We start from the raw sequence: 18,465 nt of genomic DNA on the forward strand, positions 1-18,465 counted from the left end.
ATAATGACCATTGTTATGTTTGGAGGGAAAAAGGGGACTTGGCTCCCTCTGCTGGGAGTACACAGGTTGGGCACCCCGACACGTATGGCTCCAGGCAGAGGTAATTAGGGAGCCATGGAGGCCATAAAAGGAGCACTGTGGCACACCGCGGGGATAACAGAGAGACCGACACATAGCAGAAGCTAAGAAGAAGGACCAAGCCAAATCTACGTGATTTCATTGTTATGTTTATGTTATTGCCTAGTAAAATCATGTTTGCTGACTAGAACCTCCCTGTCTCTGTGTTAATCTCTGCACGCTCAACCCAACACCCCACAGTTTACCACATTGGCCACAAGAGAGATAAACCGATTGGTTGAAAGCCAGTTCACTGGCAAATGTGATTTACGAGGGGCGTCTCCCTTCCTTGTTTTTCTCCTATAATTATTTTTTTATTTGTCAAATGGATTTGTTGAGTTTATTGCTCTGTAAACTGTTGTTGGGTGAGAGGAAAGATAAGCCCTAGAGAAAGAATACCACAAAAATGTGAGGGGGGAGGAAGACATTAGGGTGAGGAAAAGACTGTAGGATTCTACAGCTCTTCAGGGAACAGAGGAAGGATTAAGGGGGGACAATGTTCATGGCATTCACATGGAAATGTACAGAATGCATTTTTCACTCAAGCATTTTGCTTCACCTACACAGCTTGCTTATAATGTATGGTGCCCTAGCTTTATTTTAAATATAATATCGGAAGGCAATGACTATTAAAATCTTCCTGACCCTCTCTGTGGGCCCCTGGAGGTCGTTGCCCGTGGCCCCAAATGCAGTAGTTGGCGGCCCTGACCATTGCCTTCACATGTCACAAACAATTGAATCAGAAAAAAATATTCGCTCACTATATGAGTATGGTTACCTGCACACAATAATGACATTATTGTGGATAGTCAGATTAATATAACAGTTCGATTAAAACGTTAGGTTAATTAACCTATATGCTTTGCAAGAAGAACGATTTTCCCTAATAATCCTATTTACATGGACACATCTGAAACCAGGCTACCCGATGACACTGATAAATGCAGAAGATCGGCAATCAAAATAAATGTTCTACCATTGTGACTGTGCTATTTTTGGAAAGCATTTTTGATTCTGAGTTCGGGCATATAAAGTTTGTTTGTGAAAGCTACTAAACGCATACATTCAGTTGTTTCGAACTCGTTTCAAAGAGAGAGGCTCTCTCGGTTGGTGCTAGCACATCCGCAGATCAAATTCACATCTGGAACTTCCGTGTTTAGGCCTACATAATTCGACAGATTGCTGGTGTTTTAATTGGTGTATGCTTAGGTTTTGACTGTACGCCGATTAAGATAAACAGAGTAATGTGTAAATTACTATTGCATAATCTGCCTACTGCCATAATCAGTTCAATATAGTATTATTACTGTCCATGTAAATCTACTGTGTGTGTGTAACCTGATATACATGTTCAACCCATGATATTTTATGAGAAAGATGCATGCACTCAACAACTGGTAACATTTCTCTCAACATAGACTGTTTGGACATGCTTTTAAATACAGCTCATCTGTGGTAGAATGATTTACCATTGTGCTAATTGCTTGAGAATAAATATTTGTATAGATCCACTCCTCATTTCTCGCATTCTCTCTCCTTCCCTCCCACTCCAGTGGAAACGAAAGCCTACCCCTGTGCATGAATGAGTAAGACGCCGCCACGAGGTGAACACAAACACTTTCATACAAGCACATACACACTGTTCCAGCGCCAGGCAGTCAGTCTCTACTCCGACTGGCCAAGGCTGCCTCATATGGATAGCCTCAAGCTATCCAGCGTAACACTGAAATATACAGAGTACAGGGGATACTGGCATGAAACCAAACATACACACACAGACACATGGATATACAGCTGTGTGAGGAGCCGGACACACCCTCAGACCAGACGAATGGAGGCAGAGTGTGTGTGTGCGTGTTTCTTTGACCTGTGGCTGTAGAGGATTTTCTTGGTGTGTGACGGCAGTTGTCATCTCGTGTTCTTTACCTGATGCCGTGTGATTTCCTGACCCTGGAGTTCAACAGCTGACCCATGCAGGCATAGAATCAGCTTCCCTGAGTTGTGGACTTGGAACACAGCTAAAGGTGCTGAGCAGTGCTGGTACTTTGCTAGACTTTCCCTGGAATATTTTATAATTGAGGCAAAATGGTCTCATGCTTCAACTATGAAACAACAGGCACATTTTCTGCAGAGATATGCTACTTTGTCTGACACAGCAAATAATCAAGGACTGTCTTTGCTTAGCCTAAAATAATTGAATCAGGAAAGCCAACGCCAACTTTGTCCAGTCTGTTTTCTTTGGTAATAAGAGGTGGGAGCTAGTACCTCTCAAATTACTGACTGTGGCTGTGCATTCATTCGGTTGATTCTCCTATTAATTTTATTCTGGTTTCTTTGTGCGCACTAAAAGAAGAACTTCATTGATGTTTTTTTGGGCCGATATCCCCCGCTTTTGTGAACCACGCGTTGCCTTTTCGCGGGTTTCGCTTACCCATCAGCTCCTCTGCCCACACACAGCTCGAGCCTCCCAGCTGGTATTTCACCTCAGTCACTGACAGTCACAGATGCCAAGACGTCGGCATAAACCGGAGCTTGACATGGAGGGAGTAAACTCAATTTAAGGTAATTGTATTGTATTTAGGCAAATGTTAAATATGTTTTTGTAGCTGCAACACATTTTAATCCATGTTAAATTATATCGCCTACAGCCAGACAGTGCACCACATTTACTCCAAAATGACTTTTGAGTGTAACGTTAGGCTATGATGTGAGAACAAATCTTTAGGCCTAATATAAGGCTAATAACGTTAGCTGGAAAACAAACAAACAGGTATACCCTCCTTATAACGTTTTAAGGTTTTGTTATGTATACATGTAGATGTTCTAAATGTTTGTTATCTACTAGAAAAATCCTTTATCTGATTTCAAACATGAGTTTATCATAACCCTAAGCGCCCTATGACTCAATTGTTTTTGTTTTTAATAAAATACTTTATAAACAAGATGTAACGTTAGCCTATTGCTTCAAATGAATAAAAGTAATTGCCCTCAGACTGAACACCGCTCTATCTTGCCTACATGCATTTGAAAATGCCATGCAAAGCACTTTCGATTATTGCTCCATTGTTTAGGTATTTGTTGGTGTACCGGGCTTTGATGCCAAACAAATCTCAACGAGTGCAGTTAAACAATTAAATCACTGCATATCCTGTCAGGTGCAAGCTTAATGGTCTACCAGTTTGATAGAGGCAATTAACAACCATGTAATTGTCTAAGAAAGTTCACCTTCACTATAACTTACTAAAGGAAGCTGTGACAAGTATTTTGTCACACACGTTGACATTCTTTGATGCATGGTTAATTATTCTGTTTATATTCTCAACTCCTGAGTATATATCTGATTTGAGGGATCAGAACTGCCCAGTAACTCAGTAACTCCAGTCTGGTATAAGGGAGTCACCCTCTCATATATGTTCTATAACATGGTAGTGCAAAGGCCACTCAAACGTGACATGAAGAAAAATAGTTTGAGGGAATTCAGCTGTGACAAAGAAAAACAGCTCTTTGAACAGAGTTGAACAGACATGAAGAGACTCCAAACTGTGTGTGTATGTGTGTGTACAATAGTCTCCCTATGTCTCCCTCTTAAGCTCAACAGGATAAATAATTCACAAGGACATTATTCAACAGCCTAACAGGATGAGGATGCAGGGAGAGAAACTGTTGCTGGTTTTTCTTCTGCTGCTGGGTGCCTGTCTCCAGTGGGTCCAGTCTGGCAGGTCATCCCGGCACCGTGATTCACACCGACGCCCCAGAGAGCACCGGGACCATCGGCAGCACCGGAACATCACGCTGGCCATCATCCTACCACAGAGAAACACTGCCTACCCCTGGGCCTGGCCCCGTGTGGGTCCGGCTCTGGAACGAGCCATTGACACCATCAACACTGACCCAGCGCTCCTCCCTGGCCACCACCTGGGTTACGTGTTTGAGAACAGCGAGAACGAGGAGGGCATCTGCTCTGAGTCCATCGCCCCACTCATGGCTGTTGACCTCAAGTTCGCCCACGACCCCTGGGCTTTCATTGGGCCGGGCTGTGACTACACCTCCTCCCCAGTGGGCCTCTTCACCACCCACTGGGACATCCCCATGGTAACAGCGGGCGCCCCAGCTGTGGGCTTCAACGGAATCAACATGTACCCGTCCATCACCAACACGGGCCCCACGCACAAGAAGCTGGGCAAGTTTGGCCTCCATATCTGCAAGCACTTTGAGTGGAAGGAGCAGGTGCTGCTCATGTTCAGTGACAACAAGAAGGACGACCGACCGTGCTACTTCGCTGTGGAGGGCCTCTACACAGAGCTGCACTTGAACAACATCACCTCGGTGGACCTGGTGTTTGAGGAGAACACTGGACCAGTCAACTACTCTGACCTGCTCCACAACATCAAGCAAGATGGCCGAGGTGGGTCCCCTATATTCACTACACTTTATTCACAGCTTTGTATACTACATATTGTGAGAGCAAATCTGTTAATGTTGAGTGGGTTGGCACGGTGTCTTTTCGTTTTAATTTCTGTCTGGAAATTATTTCATTATGGTTAGGCTTGTCAGCCTAAGAACAGCCTGAAAAGAACCTTCTTGGAGCATGTTATTTATTCAGCCTAAGCCCTCATGACATATATTTCTTTGTTGACACAGCTGTACAAAAATAACTAAACTGTATGTGCTTGTTTTCATATTTAAGATTGTGTGTGTGTATGTGTTTAACTTATTACCTATGATATTTGATGGCTCCTGCCCTCTGAATGATTCTTAGCAGCAGGGCTTGTTAAGCGTGGATATTAGCTTTTGATCCTTGCTGCAGGGCATGGATGCCCTGGCAGCCTGAGCAAGAATTATGAGCTCAATCGATGCTGTGCAGATCAGACAACTCACTGCTGCAAATGGCCTGTCCTTAGGACAGACAGAGATAAAAAGATCGGCGTCATTAGATGATACAGCAGTTTTATGAAACCCCTCAAATTGTTTTCACTGTATTTTGGTTCAGTTTACCCTTCTGCTGCCTTTGAGGAAATGGACACAGTGAGTACAAAGCAAATATAATCCATTGCTACTCCAATCTATCACTTTCTTTGCAAAGTCAAGTGAGTCAACAAATAGATAGATAAGCCTCTCGATTAGTTCTCTATGAGCTTCACTCTCCCGTTCCCACACGGGTATAAAAACATCTCCAGAGAAGACATATATTAACAGAGGTCAAGAGCCCTGCGACATTATAAGGGAGCTGCAGTCAACATATCAGATCTGTAGGTATTTCCTGCTAAACAGACTCTGTCATTGGGCTAATTACCCTGGCCCTTTGCTTTTTGTTGGTCTGCAGTTCATCATATCTAACCAGAGGTGAGCAAATTATGGACTGAGTCAAATTAGGGATGTGTTCAAACAAAACAGAGGTAATCCATGTCCTGGAACAAGTACTAAATATGAGTATTTCTGTTCAACAAGAAAGCATGCGTGATTTACCATGTTTCTTTTTGTTTTCACACTGTGAACTTCGTTGTTTTGGTTACATGGATCCAAATGTGTACTTTATGGAGCGCCAGAATACTGTTGTCTTTGGCTTATTCCAAATTCACAGGCATCATGGTGTGATTGATTATGGCTTTTAGTTAAGTTTTTTTTAACTGAGATCTGGTAGAATGGCCACACTAAGCCATGCATTTTGATGGAGTGCAGTTGACCTGTGTGCGCATAACTTATGAGTTGTTTTATGTATTTAGGTTAAAGGGGCAATCTGCAGTTGCTACATCCATGTTTGGAATTATAAATTAATTATATGTACCCATTGATTCTTGAAGAATATAACTTATAAATGCCTCATGAGCTTAGTCCAACTGCCATACCCCATCAGAACCCAAAATACAAGCTTGTTTTACTCCAGTGTTTGTAAACAAAGTAAATATAAACTATATAGCTGCAAAACATGGTTATATCTATTATTTTAATATCATGGATGGTCAGTCCTGGCATCCATAGCTCTGTCTATGAATTTGAGAGTGGTTACATTTCTCCAGGCCCATCCCTCAGATTTGTACCGAAACAGAGATGACTTTTGTCATGTTTTGTCTTAGATTGTCTTGTCATTATGCTTTCCCTTCTGTTCATTTTCCCCCTGCTGGTCTTTTTAGGTTCGTTCCCCTTTTTCTCTCTCCCTTCCTCTCTCTCTTCTCTCTATCGTTCCGTTCCTGCTCCCAGCTGTTCCTATTCCCCTAATCAATCATTTAGTCTTCCCACACCTGTTCCTTATCTTTTCCCCTGATTAGAGTCCCTATTTCTTCCCTTGTTTTCCGTTCCTGTCCTGTCGGATCCTTGTCTATTGTTCACCGTGCTGTGTCTGTGTATCGCCCTGTCGTGTCGTGTTTCCCTCAGATGCTGCGTGGAGAGCAGGTGTCTGAGTCTGCTAGGTTCAAGTGCCTTCCCGAGGCAACCTGCAGTTCTTGATCGAGTCTCCAGTCTGTTCTCGTCATTACGAGTGGAATTATGTCTTATGTTTGTAGAAATACTTTACTGGATTAAAGACTCTGTTTTCGCCAAGTCGCTTTTGGGTCCTCATTCACCTGCATGACAGAAGGATCCGACCAAAGAATGGACCCAGCGACTACAGACGTTCGTAACACTGCCGTCGAGATCCAAGGAGCCATGCTCGGCAGACACGAGCAGGAATTGTCTGCTGCTCGCCATGCCGTGGAGAACCTGTCCGCTCAGGTTTCCGACCTCTCTGGACAGTTCCAGAGTCTTCGTCTCGTGCCACCTGTTACTTCCTGGCCTGCCGAGCCTCCGGAACCTAGGGTTAATAACCCACCTTGCTACTCCGGGCAGCCCACGGAGTGCCGCTCCTTTCTCACCCAGTGTGATATTGTGTTCTCTCTCCAACCCAACACATACTCTAGCGAGAGAGCTCGGGTTGCTTACGTCATTTCACTCCTTACTGGCCGGGCTCGAGAGTGGGGCACAGCTATCTGGGAGGCAAGGGCTGATTGTTCAAACAATTACCAGAACTTTAAAGAGGAGATGATTCGGGTTTTTGACCGTTCAGTTTTTGGTAGGGAGGCTTCTAGGGCCCTGGCTTCCCTATGCCAAGGTGATCGATCCATAACGGATTACTCTATAGAGTTTCGCACTCTTGCTGCCTCTAGTGACTGGAACGAGCCGGCGCTGCTCGCTCGTTTTCTGGAGGGACTCCACGCAGTGGTCAAAGATGAGATTCTCTCTCGGGAGGTTCCCTCCAGTGTGGACTCTTTGATTGCTCTCGCCATCCGCATAGAACGACGGGTAGATCTTCGTCACCAAGCTCGTGGAAGAGAGCTCGCGTCAACGGTGTTTCCCTGCTCCGCATCGCAACCATCTCCCTCCTCTGGCTCAGAGACTGAGCCCATGCAGCTGGGAGGTATTCGCATCTCGACTAAGGAGAGGGAACGGAGGATCACCAACCGCCTGTGCCTCTATTGCGGATTTGATGGACATTTTGTCAATTCATGTCCAGTAAAAGGCCAGAGCTCATCAGTAAGCGGAGGGCTACTGGTGAGCGCTACTACTCAGGTCTCTTCATCTAGATCCTGTACTACTATGTCGGTCCATCTACGCTGGATCGGTTCGGGTGCTACATGCAGTGCCTTGATTGACTCGGGGCTGAGGGTTGTTTCATGGACGAAGCATGGGCTCGGAAACATGACATTCCTTTCAGACAGTTAGACAAGCCTACGCCCATGTTTGCCTTAGATGGTAGTCATCTTCCCAGTATCAGATTTGAGACACTACCTTTAACTCTCACAGTATCTGGTAACCACAGTGAGACTATTTCTTTTTGATTTTTCGTTCACCTTTTACACCTGTTGTTTTGGGTCATCCCTGGCTAGTATGTCATAATCCTTCTATTAATTGGTCTAGTAATTCTATCCTATCCTGGAACGTTTCTTGTCATGTGAAGTGTTTAATGTCTGCCATCCCTCCCATTTCTTCTGTTCCCACTTCTCAGGAGGAACCTGGCGATTTGACAGGAGTGCCGGAGGAATATCATGATCTGCGCACGGTCTTCAGTCGGTCCCGAGCCAACTCCCTTCCTCCTCACCGGTCGTATGATTGTAGTATTGATCTCCTTCCGGGGACCACTCCCCCTCGGGGTAGACTATACTCTCTGTCGGCTCCCGAACGTAAGGCTCTCGAGGATTATTTATCTGTGTCTCTTGACGCCGGTACCATAGTGCCTTCTTCCTCTCCGGCCGGGGCGGGGTTCTTTTTGTTAAGAAGAAGGACGGTACTCTGCGCCCCTGCGTGGATTATCGAGGGCTGAATGACATAACGGTTAAGAATCGTTATCCGCTTCCCCTTATGTCATCAGCCTTCGAGATTCTGCAGGGAACCAGGTGCTTTACTAAGTTGGACCTTCGTAACGCTTACCATCTCGTGCGCATCAGAGAGGGGGGGAGTGGAAAACGGCGTTTAACACTCCGTTAGGGCATTTTGAGTACCGGGTTCTGCCGTTTGGTCTCGCCAATGCGCCAGCTGTTTTTCAGGCATTAGTTAATGATGTTCTGAGAGACATGCTGAACATCTTTGTTTTTGTCTATCTTGACGATATCCTGATTTTTTCACCGTCACTCGAGATTCATGTTCAGCACGTTCGACGTGTTCTACAGCGCCTTTTAGAGAATTGTCTCTACGTGAAGGCTGAGAAGTGCTCTTTTCATGTCTCCTCCGTTACTTTTCTCGGTTCCGTTATTTCCGCTGAAGGCATTCAGATGGATTCCGCTAAGGTCCAAGCTGTCAGTGATTGGCCCGTTCCAAGGTCACGTGTCGAGTTGCAGCGCTTTTTAGGTTTCGCTAATTTCTATCGGCGTTTCATTCGTAATTTCGGTCAAGTTGCTGCCCCTCTCACAGCTCTTACTTCTGTCAAGACGTGTTTTAAGTGGTCCGGTTCCGCCCAGGGAGCTTTTGATCTTCTAAAAGAACGTTTTACGTCCGCTCCTATCCTCGTTACTCCTGACGTCACTAGACAATTCATTGTCGAGGTTGACGCTTCAGAGGTAGGCGTGGGAGCCATTCTATCCCAGCGCTTCCAGTCTGACGATAAGGTTCATCCTTGCGCTTATTTTTCTCATCGCCTGTCGCCATCTGAACGCAACTATGATGTGGGTAACCGCGAACTGCTCGCCATCCGCTTAGCCCTAGGCGAATGGCGACAGTGGTTGGAGGGGGCGACCGTTCCTTTGTCGTTTGGACAGACCATAAGAACCTTGAGTACATCCGTTCTGCCAAACGACTTAATGCCCGTCAAGCTCGTTGGGCGTTGTTTTTCGCTCGTTTCGAGTTTGTGATTTCTTACCGTCCGGGTAGCAAAAACACCAAGCCTGATGCCTTATCCCGTCTGTTTAGTTCTTCTGTGGCTTCTACTGATCCCGAGGGGATTCTTCCTTATGGGCGTGTTGTCGGGTTGACAGTCTGGGGAATTGAAAGACAGGTTAAGCAAGCACTCACGCACACTGCGTCGCCGCGCGCTTGTCCTAGTAACCTCCTTTTCGTTCCTGTTTCCACTCGTCTGGCTGTTCTTCAGTGGGCTCACTCTGCCAAGTTAGCTGGTCATCCCGGTGTTCGAGGCACTCTTGCGTCTATTCGCCAGCGCTTTTGGTGGCCGACTCAGGAGCGTGACACGCGCCGTTTCGTGGCTGCTTGTTCGGACTGCGCGCAGACTAAGTCGGGTAACTCTCCTCCTGCCGGTCGTCTCAGACCGCTCCCCATTCCTTCTCGACCATGGTCTCACATCGCCCTAGACTTCATTACCGGTCTGCCTTTGTCTGCGGGGAAGACTGTGATTCTTACGGTTGTCGATAGGTTCTCTAAGGCGGCACATTTCATTCCCCTCGCTAAACTTCCTTCCGCTAAGGAGACGGCACAAATCATCATCGAGAATGTGTTCAGAATTCATGGCCTCCCGTTAGACGCCGTTTCAGACAGAGGCCCGCAATTCACGTCACAGTTTTGGAGGGAGTTCTGTCGTTTGATTGGTGCGTCCGTCAGTCTCTCTTCCGGGTTTCATCCCCAGTCTAACGGTCAAGCAGAGAGGGCCAATCAGACGATTGGTCGCATACTACGCAGCCTTTCTTTCAGAAACCCTGCGTCTTGGGCAGAACAGCTCCCCTGGGCAGAATACGCTCACAACTCGCTTCCTTCGTCTGCTACCGGGTTATCTCCGTTTCAGAGTAGTCTGGGTTACCAGCCTCCTCTGTTCTCATCCCAGCTTGCCGAGTCCAGCGTTCCCTCCGCTCAAGCGTTTGTCCAACGTTGTGAGCGCACCTGGAGGAGGGTGAGGTCTGCACTTTGCCGTTACAGGGCACAGACTGTGAGAGCCGCCAATAAACGCAGGATTAAGAGTCCTAGGTATTGTTGCGGCCAGAGAGTGTGGCTTTCCACTCGCAACCTTCCTCTTACGACAGCTTCTCGTAAGTTGACTCCGCGGTTCATTGGTCCGTTCCGTGTCTCCCAGGTCGTCAATCCTGTCGCTGTGCGACTGCTTCTTCCGCGACATCTTCGTCGCGTCCATCCTGTCTTCCATGTCTCCTGTGTCAAGCCCTTTCTTCGCACCCCCGTTCGTCTTCCCTCCCCCCTCCCGTCCTTGTCGATCGAGCGCACCTATTTACAAGGTACGTAGGATCATGGACATGCGTTCTCGGGGACGGGGTCACCAATACTTTGTGGATTGGGAGGGTTACGGTCCTGAGGAGAGGAGTTGGGTTCCGTCTCGGGACGTGCTGGACCGTTCACTCATTGATGATTTCCTCCGTTGCCGCCAGGATTCCTCCTCGAGTGCGCCAGGAGGCGCTCGGTGAGTGGGGGGTACTGTCATGTTTTGTCTTAGATTGTCTTGTCATTATGCTTTCCCTTCTGTTCATTTTCCCCTGCTGGTCTTTTTAGGTTCGTTCCCCTTTTTCTCTCTCCCTTCCTCTCTCTCTTCTCTCTATCGTTCCGTTCCTGCTCCCAGCTGTTCCTATTCCCCTAATCAATCATTTAGTCTTCCCACACCTGTTCCTTATCTTTTCCCCTGATTAGAGTCCCTATTTCTTCCCTTGTTTTCCGTTCCTGTCCTGTCGGATCCTTGTCTATTGTTCACCGTGCTGTGTCTGTGTATCGCCCTGTCGTGTCGTGTTTCCCTCAGATGCTGCGTGGAGAGCAGGTGTCTGAGTCTGCTAGGTTCAAGTGCCTTCCCGAGGCAACCTGCAGTTCTTGATCGAGTCTCCAGTCTGTTCTCGTCATTACGAGTGGAATTATGTCTTATGTTTGTAGAAATACTTTACTGGATTAAAGACTCTGTTTTCGCCAAGTCGCTTTTGGGTCCTCATTCACCTGCATGACAACTTTATTTTTTAAACTACTGATTCCCATTTTAAAGTGTCTATTTAGCATTAACAGTCGGGAAATGTTTAACCCAAAAACCTTCGTAGACATATGTTTTTTATTGCTCATACACCTGCCTGGGAAAAAGCCATCGTAGGGGATGCAATGTTTCATTAGATTGGGACCGGTGTAAAATATAAATAATAATTTGGTAAAAAGGCTGTTTCCTGAATATAACCTCTGCCATGGCCCAGTTAGGAATCAAAACTAAATTCCCATTTATTTATCAGCAAATCTCCAATGCTTGAAACAGCCATTTGTACAACTCCATTTAAAAGAATATCCATGGACGATTTATAGTGGAAATATGACTTAAGAAAAGTAGCAAGTGGAACATTTGGGTTAGACTACACACTATATGAGAGTACAAAAATACTTCCTGATTATGTTCCTGATTGTAACTCTATTCTGTCAGAGCACACAATCAGCAGTTGATTTACATGTTGTTGTGGTGGTTGTCAGTTTGTTTCAGAACAGAAGATGGTTTGAGGATCAGACAGACCTGCTTTATATTCAGATTTTATGCATTGCTCTTCTCAGCTCAGAGACAAGTAATACCGCAACAACACCAACACCGATCTCACGCTATGGTTGGAGAGAGTGAGGGTCAGGAGTGCTCAATGTGCAAAAAAAAAAATGTGTGTGTGGTGCGAAAATATATTTTAACAGCCTCCCCAGGCCACCGTAACACATAGACACACATCTGTCACACTCACCAGCAGTGCTGTGACCTTTTCCTCAGCACTCATCAAGAGAGAGGAAGCCTTTCACAATATGTTCCCCCACCTCACCACCCCCTGCCGCCATCGGTAGGGAGCAATAAATAAATACGCACACCATTATGATGAGGAAATGACACCAGAGACGGTTTGCGTGCTGCAGGGACCTCAGTCTGTTGTTTGGGTGCATTCATTGTCTCAACAACTGTTGCTTCACCCAATTGCCCCTTTTACTGAAAAAGAACATGGCTTGTATTGTTTTGGACTGGTTTCATTATTGCTTCAGGGGCCTTAACAATACTCCAGGAGAAAAGACTGAAAGTGTGGTCTCTCATATCTCCTTGTGTGTGTGTGTCTACACCCCAAAATGAAAATGTCTTAGATTTTCCACAGACCTTTAAAGTGGTCTCCTCATGTGGTTTAAGCATTGTTGTGGTTTTAGAACAGGGATAGGTCGAGGTCTCAATGTTCTGTTGTGAGTTAGAATACTAGAATATACAAGGTGCAATTTCAAAATATGGTTGTGGATCAGCAGTTTTTCTCTTGTTTTGTTAGTAGGGTAGTACATAATATTCAGAGGTGGAAATTTTCCGTGGGATGTATTGGGAATATATGGGAATTAACGATATTAATATAAATACCATTTAAATGTAGATGTTTTTTGCATTGGATATATTTACCATATCATATGGAGACAGAAACATAAACATTTTACCTTATCATAAGTAGACATAATTGCAAATGATTGAATCCTTCAAATAGAAATTTAAAAAACAATTTAGTTACGTATTGAACTTTAATTAAATTAGTTGACTATTCTGTAAAATGATAGTCTAGAAACTAAAGCTTTGGTTGTCTTCCTCTCAGGCTTCCGTGTCTTCTCCCTGGACCACCTCAATGTTCACCTCTTGAACATCAGACTCTGAGGCCTCATCTTCACTGTCACTTTCCAACCTTGTCGAGGATGGCTCGTTGTCAGGCTCAAAAGCCTCACATTTGCCCGGATAGCCACCAATTTTTCAACCCTTGTATTGGTCCGCCTTGTATTGGTCCGCCGTCCAACATGTACGCTGTGGCATGTATGGGCTTCAGGCAGAAGTCTTCATGCTTTTTGATGTATTTCAGAACTGCAGTTTCCTCTGCTTGGAGCAACAGTAAAGTGGGCAGGGCAGTACGGATTTCTTCTTCTCTTACATCTGCAAGCAGAGTCTGAACATCAGACAGGATGGCATTGTCTCCCTCAATCCATGCAATGGCTACTGCTATTGGTTTCAGGAGTTTCAGGCTGCTTACCACTCACTCCCAAAGTGCATCATCCAGGAGGATCCTCTTGATGGGGCTGTCCATATCGGCAGACTGTGATATGGCCATTTCTTGGAGAGACTTCTTGTCCTCCAGGAGACTGTCAAACATGATGACAACACCACCCCAATAGGTGTTGCCCGGCAGCTTCAATGTGGTGTTCTTATTCTTCTCACTTTGCTTGGTGAGGTAGATTGTTGCTATAACTTCATGACCCTTCACATACCTAACCATTTAATTGGCTCTCTTGTAGAGTGTATTCATTGTTTTCAGTGCCATGATGTCCTTGAGGAGCAGATTCAATGCATGAGCAGCACAGCCAATGTGTGTGATGTTAGGGTAGGACTCCTCCACTTTAGACCAAGCAGCCTTCATGTTCACAGCATTCTGTCACCAGTGCATTCTGTCAATTACCTTCTGTGGTCCAAGGTCATTGATGACTGCCTTCAGCTCATCTGCAATGTAGAGACCCGTGTGTCTGTTGTCCCTGTTGCCTTTTGTTTCACCAAGTCCTTTCACAAGCACAGCATTTATCAGATGCAATAACCATGACCATATTTGCAATAATTGATCATGAGGTTTTTAATGAGATAATCTTATAAAGAAAGGAAGAGTTGAATCTTGTGAAGGATTTCCTCCAGTCCACTGATCATACATATTTTATGAGTGGATTCACACAGTTGACTGCACTTCTTGTCAATTATTTTGGTGTTAATTCCTTAAAATGAACCTGTAAATGTTATTTCCTGTCAGAAAAAGTTTTTCTGGGAGTAACAAATCGCTGTCTCTGTATTAGTAGTGTAACAGTGTAGCTTCCGTTCCTCTGCTTATCCCAACCTGGGCTCGAACCATGGACCCTATGAACACATCGACAACTGTCACCCAGGAAGCATCGTTACCTATCGCTCCACAAAAGCCGTGGGCCCTTACAGGACAAGCAAAACAACTACTTCAAGGTTTCAGAGCTCGTAGCATCACTAATTAAACGTCATTTCACATAGGCTACAGTAGGAGTAGTTCTCCTCTGAAGAGGTAAGCCTACATAGACTAATCAATAAATTAATGCTGTGTGTGGAAGGAGCAGCGTTTATTTCAGGACAGCTCTGTTTGGTTAGCTGTTTTTAACATCTGGAGTAGTAATCTTCCCCACGTGTGTGTGTGTGTGTGTGTGTCTGCCGTCGCTATCAGGCAACCCAATTGACTGCACACAAAAAGAGCAACAACCAAAAACATTTGGCAAAGTCTGCATTTTTTATCTACTTTGATGAAATGGTTGGACAGAACACAAGAAATGTATCAATGTCGTAACATTTTTTCACAATATTTTGTATTATGAAAGACCAGATTGGTTCTTGTTTAATTTCAATCAGTTAATTACACAAGCCATGGAATCATGTGAATGGGGCGTTTATCAACCTACAGTTGAAGTCAGAAGTTTACATACCCCTTAGCCAAATAGATTTAAACTCAGTTTTTCACAATTCCTGACATTTAATCCAAGTAAAATGTCCCTGTTTTAGGCCAGTTAGGATCACCACTTTATTTTAAGAATGTGAAATGTCAAAATAATAGTAGAGAGAATTATTTATTTCAGCTTTTATTTCTTTCATCACATTCCCAGTGGGTCAGAAGTTTACATACACTCAATTAGTATTTGGTAGCATTGCATTTAAATTGTTTAACTTGGGTCAAACGTTTCGGGTAGCCTTCCACAAGCTTCCCACAATAATTTGGGTGAATTTTGGCCCATTCCTCCTGACAGAGCTGGTGTAACTGAGCCACGTTTGTAGGCCTCCTTGCTCACACACGCTTTTTCAGTTCTGCCCACACATTTTCATATAGGATTGAGGTCAGAGCATTGTGATGGCTACTCCAATACCTTGACTTTGTTGTCCTTAAGCCATTTTGCCACAACTTTGGAAGTATGCTTGGGGTCATTGTCCATTTGGAAGACCCATTTGCGACCAAGCTTTTAACTTCCTGACTGATGTCTTGAAATGTTGCTTCAATATATCCACATAATTTTCCTTTCTTATGATGCCATTTATTTTGTGAAGTGCACCAGTCCTTCCTGCAGCAAAGCACCCCCACAACATGATGCTGCCACCCCCGTGCTTCACGGTTGGGATGGTGTTCTTTGGCTTGCAAGCTTCCCCCCTTTTCCTCCACACATAACAATGGTTATTATGGCCAAACAGTTCTATTTTTAATTCATCAGACCAGAGGACATTTACGATTTGTCCCCATGTGCAGTTGCAAGCCGTAGACTGGCTTTTTTATGGCGGTTTTGGAGCAGTGGCTTCTTCCTTGCTGAGCAGCCTTTCAGGTTATGTCAATATAGGACTCGTTTTACTGTGGATATAGATACTTTTGTACCTGTTTCCTCCAGCATCTTCACAATGTCCTTTGCTGTTGTTCTGGGATTGATTTGCACTTTTCACACCAAAGTACGTTCATCTCTAGGAGACAGAACGCGTCTCCTTCCTGAGCGGTATGACGACTGCGTGGTCTGATGGTGTTTATACTTGCATACTATTGTTTGTACAGATGAACGTGGTACCTTCAGGCATTTGGAAATTGCTCCCAAGGATGAAGCAGACTTGTGGAGGTCCACAATTTTTTTTCTGAGGTCTTGGCTGATTTCTTTTGATCTTCCCATGATGTCAAGCAAAGAGGCATTGTGTTTGAAGGTAGGCCTTGAAATACATCCACAGGTACACCTCCAATTGACTCAAATTATGTCAATTAGCCTATCAGACGCTTCTAAAGCTATGACATAATTTCTGGAATTTTCTAAGCTGTTTAAAGTCACAGTAAACTTCTGACCTACAGGAAATGTTATACAGTGAATTATAAGTGAAACAATCTGTCTGTAAACAATTGTTGGAAAAATGACTTGTGTCATGCACAAAGTAGATGTCCTAACCGACTTGCCAAAACTATAGTTTGTTAACAAGAAATTTGTGGAGCGGTTGAAAAAACAGTTTTAATGACTCCAACATAAGTGTATGTAAACTTCTGACTTTAACTGTATATTCACACACATTCCTGACCTTAATTTAACATTTCTGGGGTGACTTAGAAAAAGTGTGAAAGTGATTTTTCATTTCGACTTTGATGTTAGTAAATATATCACTTAAATGTATTACAAAAATAATGGACCCATGTGGACACAGCTCTCCCCTTGCCACCCCCTCTCTTCTCTACCTTCATTTTGCCCTTCTCTTTGCTCTCCTCACCCCCACCCTCACCTTGGTATGCTAATCAGTTATATTTTGGAACGGGCTGTTTTAATCAAGGATGGTGTAGCTTCACAGGTGGTTCAGTATCAGTCCCATTCATCTTATTGATGAGAAACTCTATCTACTGCCAAAGCCATACAGTAAAGATAATCACTTCCAAAGAAAGACGATCAAAGAAAAGTTCTTTTCCTTCTCACTACACACACCCACATGCCCAGTGATTACATAACTTCTATAAGTTAGTGAGAGTACAGTATGCGAGTAGAAAAGTTATACACTGCATATCCAAAAGCAATGCTTGGGTTGTTAATCATTAGTTGAGGAAATGTACAACACCCAATTGCTCGACGAGATAGGAGCACTCAATTCATCCCAATGGGATTACCTGTCTATAAAGAAATGTCTATACACTGTTAAGAACATCACACTACTTGTGAAAGGGAGGGGGTGATTTTTCAATTACCTTTCATGGTGGCAGATCTTTGTAGAGATTGTAGAAAATGTTGATGAGCGAGAGAGTTTTGGCAGTTGAGCTTGTTATCCCAGTGTTAAGAGGGACCTGTAACTCTGTGGGGTTGTTGACATCACCCTTGCCTCGACATGACCCCTTCAAGACCCTGGAGCTTCCATCTCTTCTAGCTCGCCTCCTCCCGTCGCTATGGTTGCTGAGGCAGAAGGTGGCCATGCTGAACTTAACTACCCACAAGGCCGCACCCAGCCTTGCCTTTCCCTTTCCTCCCCCTCAGCCCCCTCGGCCCAGTCCATCTGGCATTAGTTAAAAATTAATATCCTGGAATCCTGGAGAGGCAAGGAGAAGGAGGGGAGTCAAACATGTAGGCCTATAAGTTTGCCTTCAAGCTAGGGGGAGATGGTAGTGGTGATGGTTGTGGTTGGTTTTAGATTTGTTGGTTTGCATGATTACACACAGATGAGTCAACACACACATTGAGTTATCTTCGTGAGGCCTGCTGTTCATCACAGGTGGAGTCTGGAGTCCTGGGAGGGACGGAGGCTGCTTCTGCCGTAATGGTTCAGCTTTGAACGCACTCCCATCCTAGTTTAACATCTAACAAATCTTTTTATATTTAGACATTGTATAATTGGATGTTTTCTGTATTATGTTGGATGTACACTCTTGAAATTAAGGTGCTATCTAGAACCTAAAAGCGTTCTTCTGTTGTCCCAATAGAATAACCTTTTGAAGAACCCTTTTGGTTCCTGGTAGAATATATTTGAAACCAGAAAGGTTTCTATATGGAACCAAGAAAAGGTTATCCTATGGGGACAGCCAAAGAACCCTTTTGGAACTCTTTTTCTAAGAGTGTTTAGAAAATAATTGCTCTAAACTAGACACTGGATTGTAGTTTAGTCATGGCTGGTAGTTCCATTCCTTCTCTACCACATTTTGGGACGATTAACTCCCAGGGTGTCTAGCATGAACACACACACACACACACACACACACACACACACACACACACACACACACACACACACACACACACACACACACACACACACACACACACACACACACACACACACACACACACACACACACACACACACACACACACACGCACGCAGACTCTCTGAGTACATCTCCTGCTGAGGAAAATCATGATGTCAGAACTTGACGTGTCATAAAAAACAACACAACCTTTTGTTCTGAGAGAGAGATAGCACAGGACTAA

The 18,465-nt window shown here is 44.6% G+C and overlaps 1 protein-coding gene across 2 annotated transcripts in view; it reads left to right on the top strand.

Annotated features, from left to right (window-relative positions):
* Positions 1 to 1,760: 1,760 nt before the first annotated feature.
* The window catches only part of LOC124005504 (atrial natriuretic peptide receptor 1-like), a 63,218-nt gene continuing 46,513 nt past the window's right edge, over positions 1,761 to 18,465 (top strand). The window contains exons 1-2 of one of the 2 annotated variants that reach the window (XM_046314829.1): positions 1,761 to 2,679; positions 3,708 to 4,522. In XM_046314829.1, coding sequence (XP_046170785.1) covers positions 3,757 to 4,522 — 766 coding nt within the window. In that variant the 5' untranslated portion in view covers positions 1,761 to 2,679; positions 3,708 to 3,756. The remainder of the gene's footprint in view (positions 2,680 to 3,707; positions 4,523 to 18,465) is intronic. The other variant, XM_046314828.1, reaches the window with a different exon arrangement.

Source organism: Oncorhynchus gorbuscha, linkage group LG19, assembly GCF_021184085.1.
Source record: "Oncorhynchus gorbuscha isolate QuinsamMale2020 ecotype Even-year linkage group LG19, OgorEven_v1.0, whole genome shotgun sequence".
NCBI lineage: Eukaryota > Metazoa > Chordata > Actinopteri > Salmoniformes > Salmonidae > Oncorhynchus > Oncorhynchus gorbuscha.